The 17,026-nt window shown below is 33.0% G+C and overlaps 1 protein-coding gene across 1 annotated transcript in view; it reads left to right on the top strand.

The window, feature by feature from the left end:
* Positions 1-406: 406 nt before the first annotated feature.
* Positions 407-17,026, top strand: part of LOC129913811 (kinesin-like protein CG14535) — a 125,868-nt gene continuing 109,248 nt past the window's right edge. The window contains exons 1-2 of the mRNA XM_055992691.1: positions 407-443; positions 858-2,881. Of these exons, the coding sequence (XP_055848666.1) occupies positions 1,215-2,881 (1,667 nt within the window). The 5' untranslated portion in view covers positions 407-443; positions 858-1,214. The remainder of the gene's footprint in view (positions 444-857; positions 2,882-17,026) is intronic.

Raw genomic sequence — 17,026 nt, 5'->3', positions numbered from 1 at the left:
TTATTCTTCAATTAGTCTCATCTATCTATAGCAAAATATCAACTCTCTACAACTTCGTGTTTAGATTTTAGCCCAAATTTCATCTTTCCGTTTTACCCCTGTTTACCCTATTAAATTACAGAATTTTTAAAAATCCTTCATTTGGATTAAGCTTTAGGTTATTATCTTTCAAATAAGTTATAGAAGATTTTTGTATAATAGTTTTTTTTTAAATTTTGAATTGAAATTTTTTGCCGAGAGTGAAACGGGAGAAAATGGCGTCACTTTTTTTTGGTGGCTGCCATGGTTCATCGATTTATAAGACATTATCACGTCAAAAAAAAAAAATCTAAATAACTTCTTCTTATGCACCAAATTTATATATTTTTTACTATACAAAAAACATTATTTTTTTATCTTTTAGGACTAGCGATGACTCTTCCCAAGCAGCAGCTCCCGTTTTTGTAAGTTATTAAACATTTTAAATGCATTTTTCAAATTTCATTTTGGCAATAAAATCATCTTTCACCAATTTATCAACTAATTTGGTTGTCATAACTTTTTAATTAAAACAAAATATAAAATACAAACTCACTTAACTAAGAACAATAGACATAAAATCAAAACTTATTACAACCCCTCACCATAAGAGGTAGTAAAAGTTAAGTGATTTGATGTAAACATATGAAAGTTCCTTTCTTTCCATACACAAACTTAAAGACACATTAACCTCATCTGTCGTTTATAAATCACTTCTTCTTCCAAAAATGAATCTCAAGAATTTCATTGCCAAAATGAATAAAGACCCAACGAACAATAACAACTATTTTATACGAGAGAGACTTTTATATGAATATATTTTATATGTCTTTTTACAGGCATCTGTGCACCGACCTCGTCACGCAGGCAGTTCGGCAATTAAACGGGACGGATTACAACTGCATCATCATCACCATCCACACAGCAGCAGACAACAATCATCATCATCATCTTCCGGTGCTACTGCTCGCCAGCAGGTTTCTACAGCTCCTTCAACAACAACGACTACCAACTACTCATCAAATCTAGCAGCAGTCCTATTGCCTCCTGGTTCGACATTCCGGACAAGCCATGCAAATACTTCCGTCTTTGATTTGGCTCCAAGCAATGCTGCTGCCACTTCTTCTGGTGCGTCAGACAATACCAGCAGATCGAAAATTCGATGCTGGTATGATAGCAACACAACAACGGCCGTAATGACTGGCGGAAAGCAATCAATTGCGGTGCCAATTCCACAACCCTTCCGACCACTGCCACCTGGTGCTGGTCTGCATCATTCAAATCAGCAGCAGCACCAGAACCAGCAGCAGCATCGAACGATGAATGCCACATACTCGACTGGTCCCGCAGTGCACAGTTTCCACTCCTCGGCAAGTCAACAAGAGTCAGGGTCGGGAGAAGGTGCTAGCAGTCGAATTCCAATGGGGCATCAGAATTTTAATCAAATTTCCAAAACTGCCACCAATTTGCTGCACGACATTTACGAGAAACACTTGTTGAATCAGACAATGTTTGATATGCGTTCTTCTGCGTCAGGAATGGTTGGCGGTGGTGGTGGCAACTCACAGAACCATGACTTTCATTTGAATAATTTGCCACCAGCAGCAGCTAGCAAACATCAACAGCAACAACATTACCACCACCAACAACAATCATCATTCATGAGGGATCCATGCTCGTCAAAACAACCGAAAGGGTTGCATTTTTTGAAGTTGCCTCCGCCGCCACCGCAGCAGCAGATGGTCTCTACAACTGCACCCCATTTGCACTTTCATTTTCCCCAAGGGTTCGTCGAGCCGATGTGTGACAAGGCGTCGTCTGTACTCCATCATCAAGCTCAACAGCAGTCGCAGGAACAACAACCGAAATACCATCAACTCCAGCAACACGTCTACGAAACAATACCAGAACGACCGCAAAATACTTCACACTCTTCCCACTCGAAAGCGGGCATAAACAATAACTCTACCGCTGCCACCTCGGCTAACGGCCACCAGCTGTCAAATCGAAATCTAAGACGACGAGCTCCTGGAAGGGGTTCCCAAAAATCCGGTGCTGCTTCATCCGGAAACAAAAAAGTCTCATCATCAGGTTTGGCTGCATCCGATGGTAGCGTCGGCATCGGGCACAAACAACAAAATGGCGGCGGCGGTGGTGGTGGGAGCAATCCGTCAAATCAAAGAAAACATACATCAGCTGGGACCGGCGGCGGCGGCAGTGGTATTGGATACGAGGAGCATTACTTTCGGCAGGAAGACTTTCATTACCGGAATCAGCAGCAGTTGCCACCACCGCCACCTCCGAAAAATCCCCCTCTCCCATCATCATCTAACTCTTCCGCTGCTGCCAGCCATCAACAACGAACTAGAGCCGACGGCGAGCATAATCAAAGGCAGAACCAAAATTTCACTCAAGGCCAACCATACCCGAACGCTTCTTCGTCGTCATCTATTTCGAATGGAATTCCAACGAATCATGTCAGTTTTGCCGCGACGACAACGACGACGGGAGAGAATAATAGTAGTTCGGTGATGATGATGGAAGATTATAACGTACGTGAGGTTCCTTTGGGCAGTGCTGCTATGCATGCAAGTTTCGTTGAGGATAATCTAAGGGAAGCCGGTCTTTTGGACAAACCATCGACTAAAGGCATTTGTAGTGGTTTGCCAATTGTATTCGAAGAGGAAACTGCAAATGCAACCTCGACCACAATGACAATGAATATTATGCCTGGCCCAGGAGATGAAATTAATTCTGGTGGATTGCAAGATGATGGTATTGCCAGGTACCCGTATCGAAATTGTAAAATTGATCTTATGATGGAGACAGCACAAGCAATGGCTGCTGCTGCATACTATGCAAGGTAAGTCCGACTAATATCACTTAAATATAGCGATTTCCTTTGAAGTATTTGTAGATTAGAAGATTTGTAATTTAGAAGATTTTCATCTCAAACGGAGATTTTGGTTTTCACATCAATGTTAGTTATGGAATTGTTAATTCAAATTAAGTGTACCTATTAAAGATCCCTAATTCCTTGATTTTTGGATATTCGTCAATACAACTTTTTAAAAGTTAAATCTACAAAGCTGTCAAATAGGATGAAAATAAAATCCGCATAAAAGTTTATTGTATGAAATTTTCAGCACGCGTTCCCCAATTTTAATAAAGAAAAGCATCGTTTTGTTTTTGGACTTACGCTCTGAAATTGAAAGCCCTTATTTGGAATTTAGACCGATTTTTGTTTCCAAATTTTAATACCTACTTGAAAGCTGCTTTAAAAAAATGCAGGTATCATTGCCCCTCAGGAATTTAAACCCAAAAATTATTGTTTTTGAGGACACAATTTTGGAAACTTTTTTATAGCGCAAAAAAATGTGTTTTACACTTTATTACTTGCTCTATAGGAAAAGTATTGGTTTCGTATTGAAAAAAAATCTCCTTTTTAACGCATATCTCCCATATAACGTTTTCGAGGTATTGTAATTTTCTAGAAAACGGCTCTAAAGATTTTCATTAAATTTGGTATACGTACGGTGACCATCCGTCCCGGTTTACCCGGGACTGTCCCGTATTTCTACAGCTTGTCCCGGGTTTTTATTTAAGAAACCCGGGACGTGTAAGTGTCCCGTATTTTGTAATTTGGTCCGTGATTGTCCCGTATTTACAAATTCTCTGATTTGTTCATTCAAAATTTTTAAAAATTTGTATGAAAAAAAAGATAAACCAGTGGTTGCAAATTAAAAGGTTTTCTAATTTTTTCGTATAAAAGCGTCAAGCCTATTTTGCTGCCGGAGAAAAACGAAAATTTTTCAGAGTCTCCCAAAGTAAAAAAAAAACTCTTTTGGAGCAAGAAAAATTACCTGCACCGTTAAGTATGAGTGACAAACGATTGAAAACTCTCCAATTATTCTTGCCCAGGTAAGAATTTCTTTCGTTGGTTAAGCTACGTAATGTGCAACGAAAAGTAAAATTTTCGTTGAGCTGGTTTTATAATTTTCAATTCGCCTCTAGACTAGGCTTTAGTTTTTAATAATTTGTCGTCAATTATTTAACTCCAGTTTATATTTGCCAGGTTGAAAAGCTCCATCAGGGAAAGTTTTTTCGAATAAAGAACAGAAGAGTAAAGAACACAGCTAAATTTCAAAAATTTTAAGGACATGTTAGAAGTTTATTTAAAGATTATACACTTAAGAGCAAAAAAACGGAATCAAATAAATTATTTATATTAAAAACAAAAATTGCAATGGATAAGACAATGTTTCTTCAAGTCTCATGGTCTCATTTAAAAGCTTGAATTTTTTACTTTGAATTGTTGGTTAAAACATAAAAATGTATACAGTAGTATCATCGCTATCTGTCAATAAACTGCACTTCTTTTTCTTATAAATGTTAAATTTTCTTGATACTCGCTGGTTCAATTTCAGTCTTTTTTTCCTAACGTTACTATTGACTTTGTCTGTCAATAAATTGCACTTCATTTTTTTTTAATGTTGAATTTTACAGATACTCACTGTTTCAATTTCAGTCTTTCTTTCCTTACATACTTCATTTATGTTGATTGGATCTTTATAAAGTGAACGGATTTCTTAATTCTTAGCATTAATTTAAAGCTTTTGTTTCAAGCTTTTTAATGGTGCAATTGAGATTCATGTATGTCAATTACATCCTGACCAATTATCGTTTTTACAGAACGAACATTTTGATTCCATTTTTTTGCTCCTAAGTGTAGAATTTTAAAATCATTTTAATAAAATTAAAATTTAAAAGAAAAGCTCTCACGATTTTGATTGAAAAAATATTTTTTTATGAGTGATTAACAGTACTTATTAAGTATAAAAATGCTTTCTTTATTTTGTATACGACTTAAATGATTTCAACGAAAATGCTCCCATAAAATCGTTTAAGAAGTCTTTATATCAAAAATTATGAAAACGCATTTTAAAAATTTTTAATTTATTTTATTTTTATTTTTTTGGAGAATCAATATTTTTAAAACGATCCGAAAAATTTTGTATCTGTCCCGGGTTTTGCTTCTGGAAATATGGTCACCGTAGGTATACGTAATAGACTTATTGATTCTAACAAAACTGCGTTTTTAGATTTTCTCAAAAAATGCGGAGAACGGAAACATGGTTTTGCCGTTTTTCAAAAATTGACGTAAAAAAAATATTTTTAAAAACATTTTTGAAAAAAAATTTAATATTTTAACTTTCGATTTTTTTTTTTTTTGTTTTTGTTTTTTTTTTTTTCTCGACACTAAACAAAATCTTAAATTTCCAATAGATATTTAAGATAAAGATACTGTGAACTACAAGAGCAAGTACGTGCGACCCAGTCGTGCATTTTATTTTTTTTAAAGATATCTTATTTTTTTAACAAAAAAAGTATAACTTTGGTTCGTTCAAATTTTATACTTCCTTTCACATGCTGCTGAAAAAACTAGGTTAACAAAATTGTTCAATTAATATACAGTACCTGGGTGACCGAGCTTTGCTCGGTATCTTTAAATGTTATAACTTTCAGTAAAAAAAAGTCAAATGTAAACAGCAATTTTTTGGAGTGGGTTTGAGTTAGCAATGATCAGTTTTTCGCGGGTTACAAAACACCACATTCCCACTTTATAATCCAGTTTATTTACGTTTGAATACACATACGACGATCAGCAATGGATAGAAGGGTTACAGGAATCTGCAATATCGAAAATGCCTACAGCAATGAGATCCCTTTTTGTTCAAATTTTAATTTACGGGTCATTGGATGGTGTACATAAAGTTAATATTTTTTTCAAGTTTAGCCTTGTCGGCAAAGCTTAGTATGAAGAAATACTATTTTTTATCCCTGTCTCTGTTTTATTTTGTATCAGTGGATGCTTTACTTCTTTATTTTTTTTTACTTAGGTATATATGTATTATAAGATTGACATTAGGTCAATGGTGTTGCTTGTTGTGAGTTATTTTATTTTTATACGTTAACAATAGTCGCATTTAAACAAAAGAAAAACGTAAAACAAAGATAATATGTGATACCAAATTAACAAATTACTTAAAAGTTTCAATACATGATCAAAAATGACCCTGAACTTTGCCGACAATTTAACTGCTGGTCTTTGGACTTCTGCCACTGCCGTAAAACTCAACTGATTTTCAAAAACTTAACGTCAATCGCTTCGCCTGAATGAATACTCGATACGCCATTTTTTAGTTTTTTTTTATTTGCCGTTTTTACGAAGTTTTGGCCAAAAGAGTCAGAAATTCCCTAAAAAAATGTCGTCTAAAACTTCAGACCTCTGCCACTGCCGTAAAACTCAACTGTTTTTCAAAAACTTAACGGCAATCGCTTCGTCTTAATAAATACTCGATACGCCATTTTTTAGTTTTTTTTTTATTTACCGTTTTTACGAAGTTTGTGAAATTTCGAAAAATCCCGACCTTGCAACAGTATTTTGCTTCCTCCGCTCATAATTGATTTTTGTTTTTTACAATTCTTTCACTTAAACATTGCCTAATAATAAGAAATAATTAATTAATCAAAATATTTTTTATTTCATACGCCATTTTGCTGCAAATTAATTAACAGTTCCATGATTTACAAAAACTCAATTTCTTACTTTTATTTCAGAGTAACACCCTGAAAAAAAATTGTATGGTGTGACCCTGGTTTATTATTTTGAAAACTTGCCGTGTTATTGCAGTTTTCAAAAATGTATAAAAGATTCCAAAGTTGAAGTTAGAACTAAAGATATTACAATTTAAAAGCAACAAAACAGGGTCTTTCAGAGAAAAATAACAAGGGAAAATAAACAAATTTTCTCGACTGTTGTTTGTTTATTTCTTTTTGAATAAAAGCCTCGATTTTTGTTTGTTATTTTGCTCTGAAAACCTCTGTTTTTTTGCATTCAAATTGTAATATCTTTCGTTCTAATTTCATCTTTGGAAACTTTTATACATTTTTGAAATCTGCAATAACACGGCAAGTTTTCAAAATAATAAACCAGGGTCACACCATACAAAAATTTTGTTCAGGGTGTTGCTCTGAAATAAAAGTGAGAAATTGAGTTTTTCATACAACATGGAATTGTTAATTCATTTGCAGCAAAATGGCGAATGAAATAAAAATATTTTGATTAATTATTTATTCCTTATTATTAGGCAATGTTTTAGTGAAAGAATTGTAAAAAATCAAAATCAATTATGAGCGGAGGAAGCAAAATACTGTTGCAAAGTCGGGATTTATCGAAATTTCACAAAAACTGCATTAAACCGAAAACCGTAAAGATTTGGGATGAATAAGTTACCAAATTCTGAGAGCTCTAAAGTTGGCCTATCAGCATACTTCGTTTTTTTTATATATATATAAACAATTTTAGCTCGTTTAAAGTTATAAGATATTAAAAAATTCATGAAAAAACAATCTAAAACTCTTGTGCAGGTCATTTTTTAGCTTTAAAGTTCAATTGCAATAATAATTTTAAACTATGATGGTAAGCTCAAACGCTATAGTTACAAATTTTTAACAACTCTTTATTTTATTATTCATTTTTGAGTAGGTACAGTAAGTAACCAGACCCGGCATACCATATGACACCACCCATGTTTTTTAGAACTCGAACAGTTTCGGTTTAGGACGATAATTTGTAGTTCAATTCCTTTATAGACTTTTGAATGGACTGATATAAGGTGTAAATATTTCCAAAGACCTGTGATTTTAGAATATTATTTCAAAGACTCGTTGAAAAGAATAAACAATATGAATAAGAAATATAAGACACGCATTTTATAACCATCAGGAACAAGATTAAAAAATTCTTAAATTTGATCGAAAGTGATTTGAAATCACTTTTCAGTTTTACGTGCAATAAAATTACATGTTTACATTTCGATCGATTTCGGAAACTTCGAAATTGCTTCGATATGTCAGAACTGAAGAATCATCCATTTTTGTTTTGTTTTTTAAAACGAAATTAATACTGCTATAAACATAAGTTGTTTTTTTTTTTTCGATAATTTGCTCAGTAATTAAAAAAAAACTCCAATTCCATGAATTTGATTACAAAAAATGTAACAAGCAATTTCACTTTCGGCATGCGAATTCGTGAAAAGTGAAATGCAGAACAAGAGCACTAGTTTTAAAATATTTCACGTATATTTCACGTATGGAAACCTCAAAAAATAGAAAAAAAATCATTAAAATATAAGTCAGAGTCTGAATTAAATTTAAAGTAATGACCTTAGAACTAACGCTTTTCATAGAATAATAATAAGCGAATCGATTTTTCATCTAATGCTTCTTGATATTTTATTCGTATTTTGACCACCAGTAGCGCATTTGAAATTTACCAATCCAGAATTGTCCATGTTTTTGTCCATTCGTTAATATTATTAAATGCAATTTGCAATTATTTTTCTTACCTTAAAAATGCTTGGCCAGAAGATCAGAGAAATAAAATGCATCCAAACATTATGCTTTAAGCTCAAAAGTTCACGAAATAAAGAAGTAATTGTAGTAATTGTAGTAGATATTGAAATTATGGAAGAAATAATAGCCCAGGCAAATTAGTAAATAAATTAGGTTGCTTCTACAATATGATGGTTACAAAAACAATTGAGAACTCATTTTATAGATGATTAAAAGTGCTATAATTCATTCTTGAAGAATTTTCCAAACAAATCAAAAGTTCATCAGATATTGGAAAAATGTCATTTTGCCCCAACGCACAGTGGTGGCATTCGTCATAGATTTTTTTCGACTTCGGATTTGAATTAAGAACGTTAAGATCTATTAGGAAAGTATATTTTGGTTTACGGAAAAAATAAATTCTCAGTTTTATTCAACATTGTAACTTTTCATTATATCATGTTTTCTTACATTTACTTAAAAACATAGTTGGCAACCATATAATCCCAATATTTTCAATTTTCTTATGAGACATAAATAGAAGAGATCTCAAAATTGTTATAAGTGAAAAAAAAATACATGAAATAGCGTATTTAGAGGTCTTAAAGTGTGTTTTACTAAATTGGCATTTTTTCTATTTTGTTTTCAAATTTTTTGATTTTTTTGTAAAGAATATGAATCTATGAATCCTAAATCTTAAATCTAACACCTTTTTGACATGAATTTAGCCCAATTTCTAGCTTATATACTGTTTTGAAAATGAAAATTCTATTTTAAAACTTATTCTTTCCGTCATTTTGGAGCCGCCATTTTGAATAAAAAAAAGTTGGCAGCTTTTTGTATTCTTCATACTATTATCATTCAGTGTACCAAATTTCATGACTTTTCGTTCAGAAATGGCCATGCCAATGAATTTTGACGCCAAAAACGAAGAATGGCACCACTGTGCAACGTTGCGAGACTAACCCGAACTTTGACCGACTTTAAAATTGAATTTAATTAACTCACGGAATTCATTCGTATACCATTTTTTAAATAATTTTATTGTGACTAAGTCTTTCTTTGGTCATTTTTGTTTAAAATGAATAAAAATGGAGCTATTAAATAAAAACAGAACCAACCTCTTTTTCAAGATGGCGGCCGGTCCCGAAGTGCTATCATCCCAACAAATTGACTTTTATTATGATTACATACACCCGAATACATTCCATGAACAAAATTTTTTCCCGCGAAAAATGCGAAAGTAAGTCCTCAATTATTCTAAAACTAACCAAGTTTTGAGTTCAAATATAAATTAAATAATTTGAAGTCATAAGCGTTCAGCTAATTTTGGTTGCAGCAGGTTATAACATATATACATTTTAAGATATTTTAAAAATCATCCATTCCATTGTTTTTACTTAACTTTATACTGTATTTTAAAATAATTGCTTGTTATTATGTTGTAAAATTTCAAAAACCAGTAATTTCTTTATCCTTTTTAATAAACACTCAAAATCATCAAATGTCCCTCAAAACAACTAAATTCAAGTATTTACAAACACTTAAAAATAAAAACTTTTCCCTAATTTTCTTCAATTTGACTGCTCATCTGTATTTCCATCGGAAGAGATGAAAAAAAATTTAATTCTTTCCCGCAGGCGACACTCAACAACGAGGTCGCGACAAAATGGTGATGAGAGTCGATTTTCACTCTTGAAGATACCCACTCATCATGTGCAAGTGGAACGTGTCTAATTGCTTTTCCAGGGATGATTTAACAGGTGACAAATTACGACAAAACGACGACGGCGACAGAAAAGACAAGAAACTGTCAGCAGTCAGACAGGATAGCAGCAGTATACCACACCGCATGAAAAAAGACTATAATTTCCAAAGACCGTGTCCAAATAGCTGTCCCGTTTGTCTGCCTGTCTCTATGTCATCGTATTTTATTTCCTCCATCATTTTATTAATTTAAATTTAACTTTAAGGCATAAAAATATGTTAACACAAACAAGCTACTTCAAGGTTTCAAGTGTTGAAGTTTTCAGTAAATTAATCTGAATCCCATTCTACCGATAAGACTACACGACAATCATGTATCGAAGCTAACATACTTTAATGACTAAATATTTTTCTTTGTCATTTGTACAAAAAAGAAAGAAAAAATACAAACATTTTAAAAATCCAAGCACGACCAGGACTAATGTTCGGATCGAATTTATTCCATTTTCCAAAAGTTCATTCCTGCTTCGCACTGCACCATTCCACTCCACTCACAAACATCATCGTCAATTCATTCATCATTCAAGCGGTGTCAAGGATTTAACGAAAGGCAATATCCTTTTTTGCCTATTTAAATTCAAATTGTAACTGAGTTTTCATCATTAAGAAAGAGAAAGAAAAAAAAAAAAGAAAACATTGATGGAATGGAAGAAGGATATCACCCATATCGACGAAAGGGTATCTCAACAGGAAGGACCTTATATTTTGAAAAATAAAAAAAATCTCTGCCCGCTACATTGAAATCAATCTGAATTTGCCAAACAACAAGGACACGGAAAAGAAAAAAAAAAAAAAAAATACTCAATGAAGTATTCCGATTCGGACTGTCAAACCAAATGAGAACCAATTTGTTTATTCGTGTCCTGAATAGAAGAAGCCCAGGATAAAAGTCGTGACCAACAACCAACTTTGGGGTGTAAACTTTGTTTTTTTTTATTTTTTTTTAGTTCGACTTTCGTTCGTCCTTCACAGGATTTTCATGATATTTTCTTTTTTTCTCGTTTTCTCCTTCCGCACACCCTTTTTTTTCATATCATGGTGGAACCTTTAGAAATTGGAAGTCAATTAGTGGCTTAGGGATAAAGAATTTTCATGATTTTATGATACCACCGCAGAGTAGTAGCAAGCGAACGGAAGAAAAGTACACAAACAACCACAAGAAAAACCAAACGAACTCCCTCTTGTTTTTTTTTTTATACTCTTTTTCCAAGTTAATGCGGGTCAGGAAAACATGATCCCTACACTTTTCTAATGAGGATTTCCTTTTTGAAAAGATAAGTATTCGACTGCGCGTCCTGCGAGAAGAAAATAAATGAAGGACAAAAGTTCGTTTGATTGGAAAAAGTTTTCTGTTAACAGCAATTATTGTTATTATAACTTTTTTCGGATACATTTTAACTTTTTTCTTTTATTTTTTTTTTTTTTTTTTATTTTTACGATTTTATTATTGGTTTCTCGTTTCACGTAATTTGGTTTTGGTTTTTGGATTTTGCGGATTCTTCGGATTGGTTTCACAGCAAAATTGTGGAACACGCGGTGTTTTTCGATGAAATTAATTAGCAACACATTGTTTTTTTTTTTTTTTTCTTTGTGGATACAGCTGATGATGGTTTTTGTTTTGCAAAATGAGAACGAGGGTTGAGAATTGGATCGGGAAATCTTTTCATGTCAAAATTAAACCGGAAATTTCAAATCTTTCCGCAATTGTTCAGCTGTGAAAAAGATTAAAGCAATTGTGAAACTTGCCTGAAAGTGAGTATTAATTTCGATAGCAAAAATGTTTTTTTTTTTTTAAAGTAGCTTATGCAGTGGCGTACGTTTAGTCGACGGGGCCCGCCCCGGGGCAAGAATAAATTTTGGGGCCCTTAGATAAAAAAAGTACGTATACGCCATACATTTTTTTTTATGGCTTATTTATTTTTAGGTTTATTTGAATGTTTTAATATGTTCGTAATCCACTTTGCTATACTCACTTAAAATGTCTATCATAAAAGTAGTAAATACTTGTTCTAGGGGCCCCTAAATTAAATATTTAGAGACCCCTAAAATACAATTTTTTTTTAGCTTTGAATTGATAGTTCTTGGGGCCTCTGTTCTAAAGTAATATACACACATTTGATTTTCCATCATCAAACATAGTTTATTTCTTTTTGGGCCCCTGAAATATTATTTTTGGGGCCTCAAAATTAAGTGCTTAGAGGCCCCTTAAATATAATATAATTTTTTTTTGGATCCAAGAATTAATAGGTATTGGTGCCTCTGTTCTGAAGTAATATTCGGAATGCCACCAATAACGTAATGTTTTTATTTTGGGCCTTATATATTTATGTTGGGGCCCCTGAATTGATATTTAATTTTCCATTTGATTGTTTTGAACCACTGAAGTAATAGCTTTTGAGCATCCTCAAATAATCTTTGCCATGCCATCAAAAAATTTGATGAATATTTTTGGGATCCTTGGTAATGGATTTTGGGGCCTCCAAATTAATATTTGATTGCCTCTCAACTAACGGGGTTCCTGAAAAAAGCTTCATATAATATTTTTGGAGCCCCGAAGTCATATTTTTTGGGACTCCTAAATTAATATTTAGTAATCCATCAACAAATGTATTTTAATTTAAAAAACAATTTTTTTTTAATTTAATTTTTTTTGACACCCTGAAGTAAAGGCTTTTGGGGACCCTGGCCTGAATTGGTTTGCTTTTTTGGGGCCCCTAACGTATTGACTTGAAGTAATATTTGGTATGCCATTAACCAAGCTTTTTTTGCTTTTTTTGGGTTGCAACTAATATTTTTTGTGGCCCTAAGATAAAATTATAATTTTTCTTTTAAAAAAGCAGTTTATTTTTTTGGAGCCCATTGGGTAACCCCGGGGCACTGCCCCGCACGCCCCAAGGGAGTGTACGCCCCTGAGCTTATGAATTAAATTGTATTTAAATATAAGAATTGCTGATTGAGGGGTGGAGCGTGATTAGATCCTCGAAACACCTTTTACTGTTTTGGAGGCGATATCACTCTTCTAGGATATAGGTGTAGAGAGAGTAATTTGTTTGACTCCCAGAGATTTGACCTCGGTATTGGCCTACAGCTGTACTCTAAATAGAAGGTTGATTGTTGTTTTTCTTTAATGCATAGCTGAGCGGTAAGAATTTTCTTGCTGTTACTGATCTTAAGAAATCTAGTTCTGACCTCGGAGAATTTATTTTATAGCATGCTGGAATTTAAAAGGACATGAAAAGTGGAGTGATTTTTTTGGAATCGAAATTTCATTTCAATATTATGCTGCTTAAAGTTTTTGAAAGTACCACCAAAAAGATACCTAATCATCGATTGAGGAGGTTTTCCAGAACTTAGTTGAATATCATATTAGACCATTTTTTCTTCTTCTAATAAGTCCTGTGAATGTTTTTTTTTTTTCAAGATTGACAAACTCCGTATTTTTCAAAGGATTACTAGCTGGATTTTTTTAAGCTGAATTTTCTCCTGAACCAACGAAATCCGCTGAATATATAAACGTTATTATGCTATGACCCCGGGAAATAAAGCTGATCTTTTTCTTCAAAATTTTCTTCTTTTCTGATACTGATGGGGGATTAATGAAGTGTTTACATATTGGAAACCACTGTAAGTTATTATTGCTGGTGTTAAACTCTTACCTGTGTAAATTTGGCGGTACGACAGTTCCATAAATACCAAAGAGATGCTTGGTCTTACCCAAGAAACAATTTGACTTGTATTAGGTCCATTTTTTTTTTCGATTCGGCAAGCTATGTGTATAATATTGTATAAGTTAAGTTTATTGCTTATGCTAACGCAAAAAGGAGGTCTTTTTAAGACTTCTTAGAAGAAGTCTTGAAAATTTCAGTTTAAAAATGTCTTTTTTAGACCTGTTTGAACCGTTCTAAGGAAGCCTTTTATTTTCAAGTGACAGAAAGCTTCTATTAGACCTGTTCCAAGAGATCATTGTGAGTATGCAATACTTTTTTTTCTTATAAAATACACGGAGAAAACAGACCACATAGAATTAAGCGGATCGCACCTTAATTTAAGCGAATTTCTGCATGGTTTTTTGCTAAGATGACTTTCACCTTAAATTAAGGTGGCATCGCCTTAAATAAACGTGACAATTCACATTAATTTCTTGAATGCGCAAAATAAAAAAAATAAAATGCACGACTGGGTCACACGAACTTGCTCTTAGAGTTCAAGTTGCCTAAGTTTTTAAGACTTTTTATATACTACTACTAGTTGGGAAATGTAGGTACATATATAAAAACAAAAATAAAAATAAATTAAATTAATTTTTCAAAAAAATTAAACAATATCTGAAATCAAATCGCTCCACAAAACAAGTACGCAGTTTTATTTGATATATTAAAGTGCATTTTTAGAAAAAAATTTTCAAAATCGTTACAGCATTTTTTTTTTTTAAAATAAAAAAATAAAATTGGTAGAAATCACTAATCAACATCTAAAAACAAAATTTCAAAAAAATTCAATGTCCCGGTTTTGAAAATTTGATTAAAAAAAAAAAAAATTCAAATTTTTTTAAGAATCCAAAAATTATTTTTTTCAAAATTTTATTTTTGGCTTATATGTATTTAAAGTATATAAATGCTTTTTATAAAAAAAAATTCGTTGAAATACAATAAGCGGTTTTGCACAAAATCTGATTTGAAAAAAGCGGTCCTATGAAAAAAGCGGTCCTACCGTTAATAATGATTTAAAAAAAAAATTTTTCTTCAAAAGATAGACCTTGTTTAAAAACTAACATTTCAATTTTTTTTTAACAAAATCGTTGGAGCCGTTTTCGTGAAATTAAACTTTTCCGAAATTTTTGTATGACAAGTACCGTTATTTTTTGTCCACAAAAATTTATTCCAAAAATCCCTCTGGAGAGTCTCCAAAAACTGAGATTATTGATTATTTTAGTTTTCTGTAGAAAATTGATATCAAATAAGATTGACTGTTTATTGTGGCCAACCTTTTTAAAGCCGTTATAGTGCTTGCCTTGTTATAGTGCTGCAGCATTAAAAACGCATTCAATATATATATCACAACTTATTTAGGTCAATAGTTTCCTCTCTAAACGCTATTGAACCAAATATAATCCATTATAAACAGTCTTCCATCAAAGAAAACTTTAAAATATTAAAAAGCCTCTTCGTTACCCCATTGAAAATATATTTAAAAAAAACTTTTCCATCTGGGTCAACAAAAAAAAAAAGCATTCCATATTGTCCCCAAAACTATTCTTCCAACAATATAGTTCTGCCAGATGTCTCAACTTATCTTCTCAGCAGCAACAAAAAGCCTCCGCACATAAATCTACTTTATAGGCTTTCAAAGAAAATACAAACCATTACCATTTTTCTTACATGAATTTCTATATACTTTCTGTGAAGTTATATTCTTAAAGGAGGACCTCTTTTTTTCTTCAAAAGAACATATATAAAGAGCATAGGCATAGCCTTGCTGTATCATTTTCATTTTCAAAGTTACTTCATGACAATTGAGTAGGAACTTTGCGAGCTTCCCCATTTCAGGACCGACAGAGGAGTTCTCTCCTTGTGTACTGTTTGTCTGGCGCACTTAAGTGTGTGCCTCTCTATATCTCTGTGAGTTGTTTTTTTTTTTTTTTTTTTACCATCAAAATTCCTGAGTATCCTTTTTGCACATCAAAATGAAAAAAAAAAGAAACAAAATTATTGTTCACTTGCTTTTTTTAAGTTTACGAGCATATCGCATTCGCATCCTTCCCCCCCTTCGAACAGTTCCATTCTGTTTCTTGTTACTTTATACTTCCGTTTTTATTATTTTACTGCGATGCCTTGTGTCAGTCAGTCAGTGACATTTCTTCATTCTACATGACTTTGTGTTTTCTTTGTACTTTCTTCGTGCACCACCCCATTTCCCCAACCACCACCGATCAAGTTATATCACCCTCCTCCACCCCTAAAAACAGGATGTGAAGTTGTAGCCATAACTCATTCGTGTTAAACACTTGCTGCCATTTTTTTTCTTTTTTTTGTATCGTGTCTTGTTGTTTTGCTTCTTCGTTTTGGTGTTGTTGCATGGAAAAATGACGAAGAAGAAGAAAACAAAAAATAAATTGTGACAACTTAATAAGTGGAACAGATTTCACTTTTTTTTTTTGCGACACCAAACTCCATCACTCCCCCATAACATCACCCTCCCCAACCCCATTTTCACTTATGAGATGGGTTACGTTTTATGGAAGAATATGTGATGTGTCTGGATGGGGGAGGGTGGGTGTTTTGGGTGATTTGGAGTTTTTTTCTTCTTCTTAAATGGCTGAGGAGTTCTATGCCGAGAAGAGAAGATGATATAAATCTTCCTTCTTCTTCTTTTTTTTTGGTGCGTGGCACAGGAAGGTGCTGCGGGTGGTCTGCTCTTTAAGTATGCTGCAAAGATTTTTATATCAGTATTCCATAAACGATAAAAGTTTACTGTTAGAAGGGGGAAGGGGGATGATGTTGGTGGCATCAGTGTGTGGTTGGGGTAGATGTCTCTTTTTGTTATTTCGTTTGTGATAAGAACACACGTGACAAATCGAAACATTTGGTGTCCCAGATGCGACATTGAATGAGAGTGTGGGAGGGTGACAATTACCTAACCCCAGGTTTTTTTTTACGATTTTTGTATATATGAAATGGGTATAGGTATATGACGTGTTTAGGATACTTTTTTGGGGGGACTCGTATTCAGCTGTAACATACATGTTTTTATGAAAGTTTTTTTTTTTTTTTTTTACTACGGATGAAGTTGATGTTCGATCAAATTAATATGATTGTGGGGAAAAAAGCAGAACAAAAATGATTTA

The sequence above is a fragment of the Episyrphus balteatus genome, chromosome 1, assembly GCF_945859705.1.
Source record: "Episyrphus balteatus chromosome 1, idEpiBalt1.1, whole genome shotgun sequence".
Lineage (NCBI taxonomy): Eukaryota > Metazoa > Arthropoda > Insecta > Diptera > Syrphidae > Episyrphus > Episyrphus balteatus.
The sequence above is the reverse complement of the archived record's forward strand: the minus strand, read 5'-3'. Positions and strand labels throughout refer to the sequence as shown.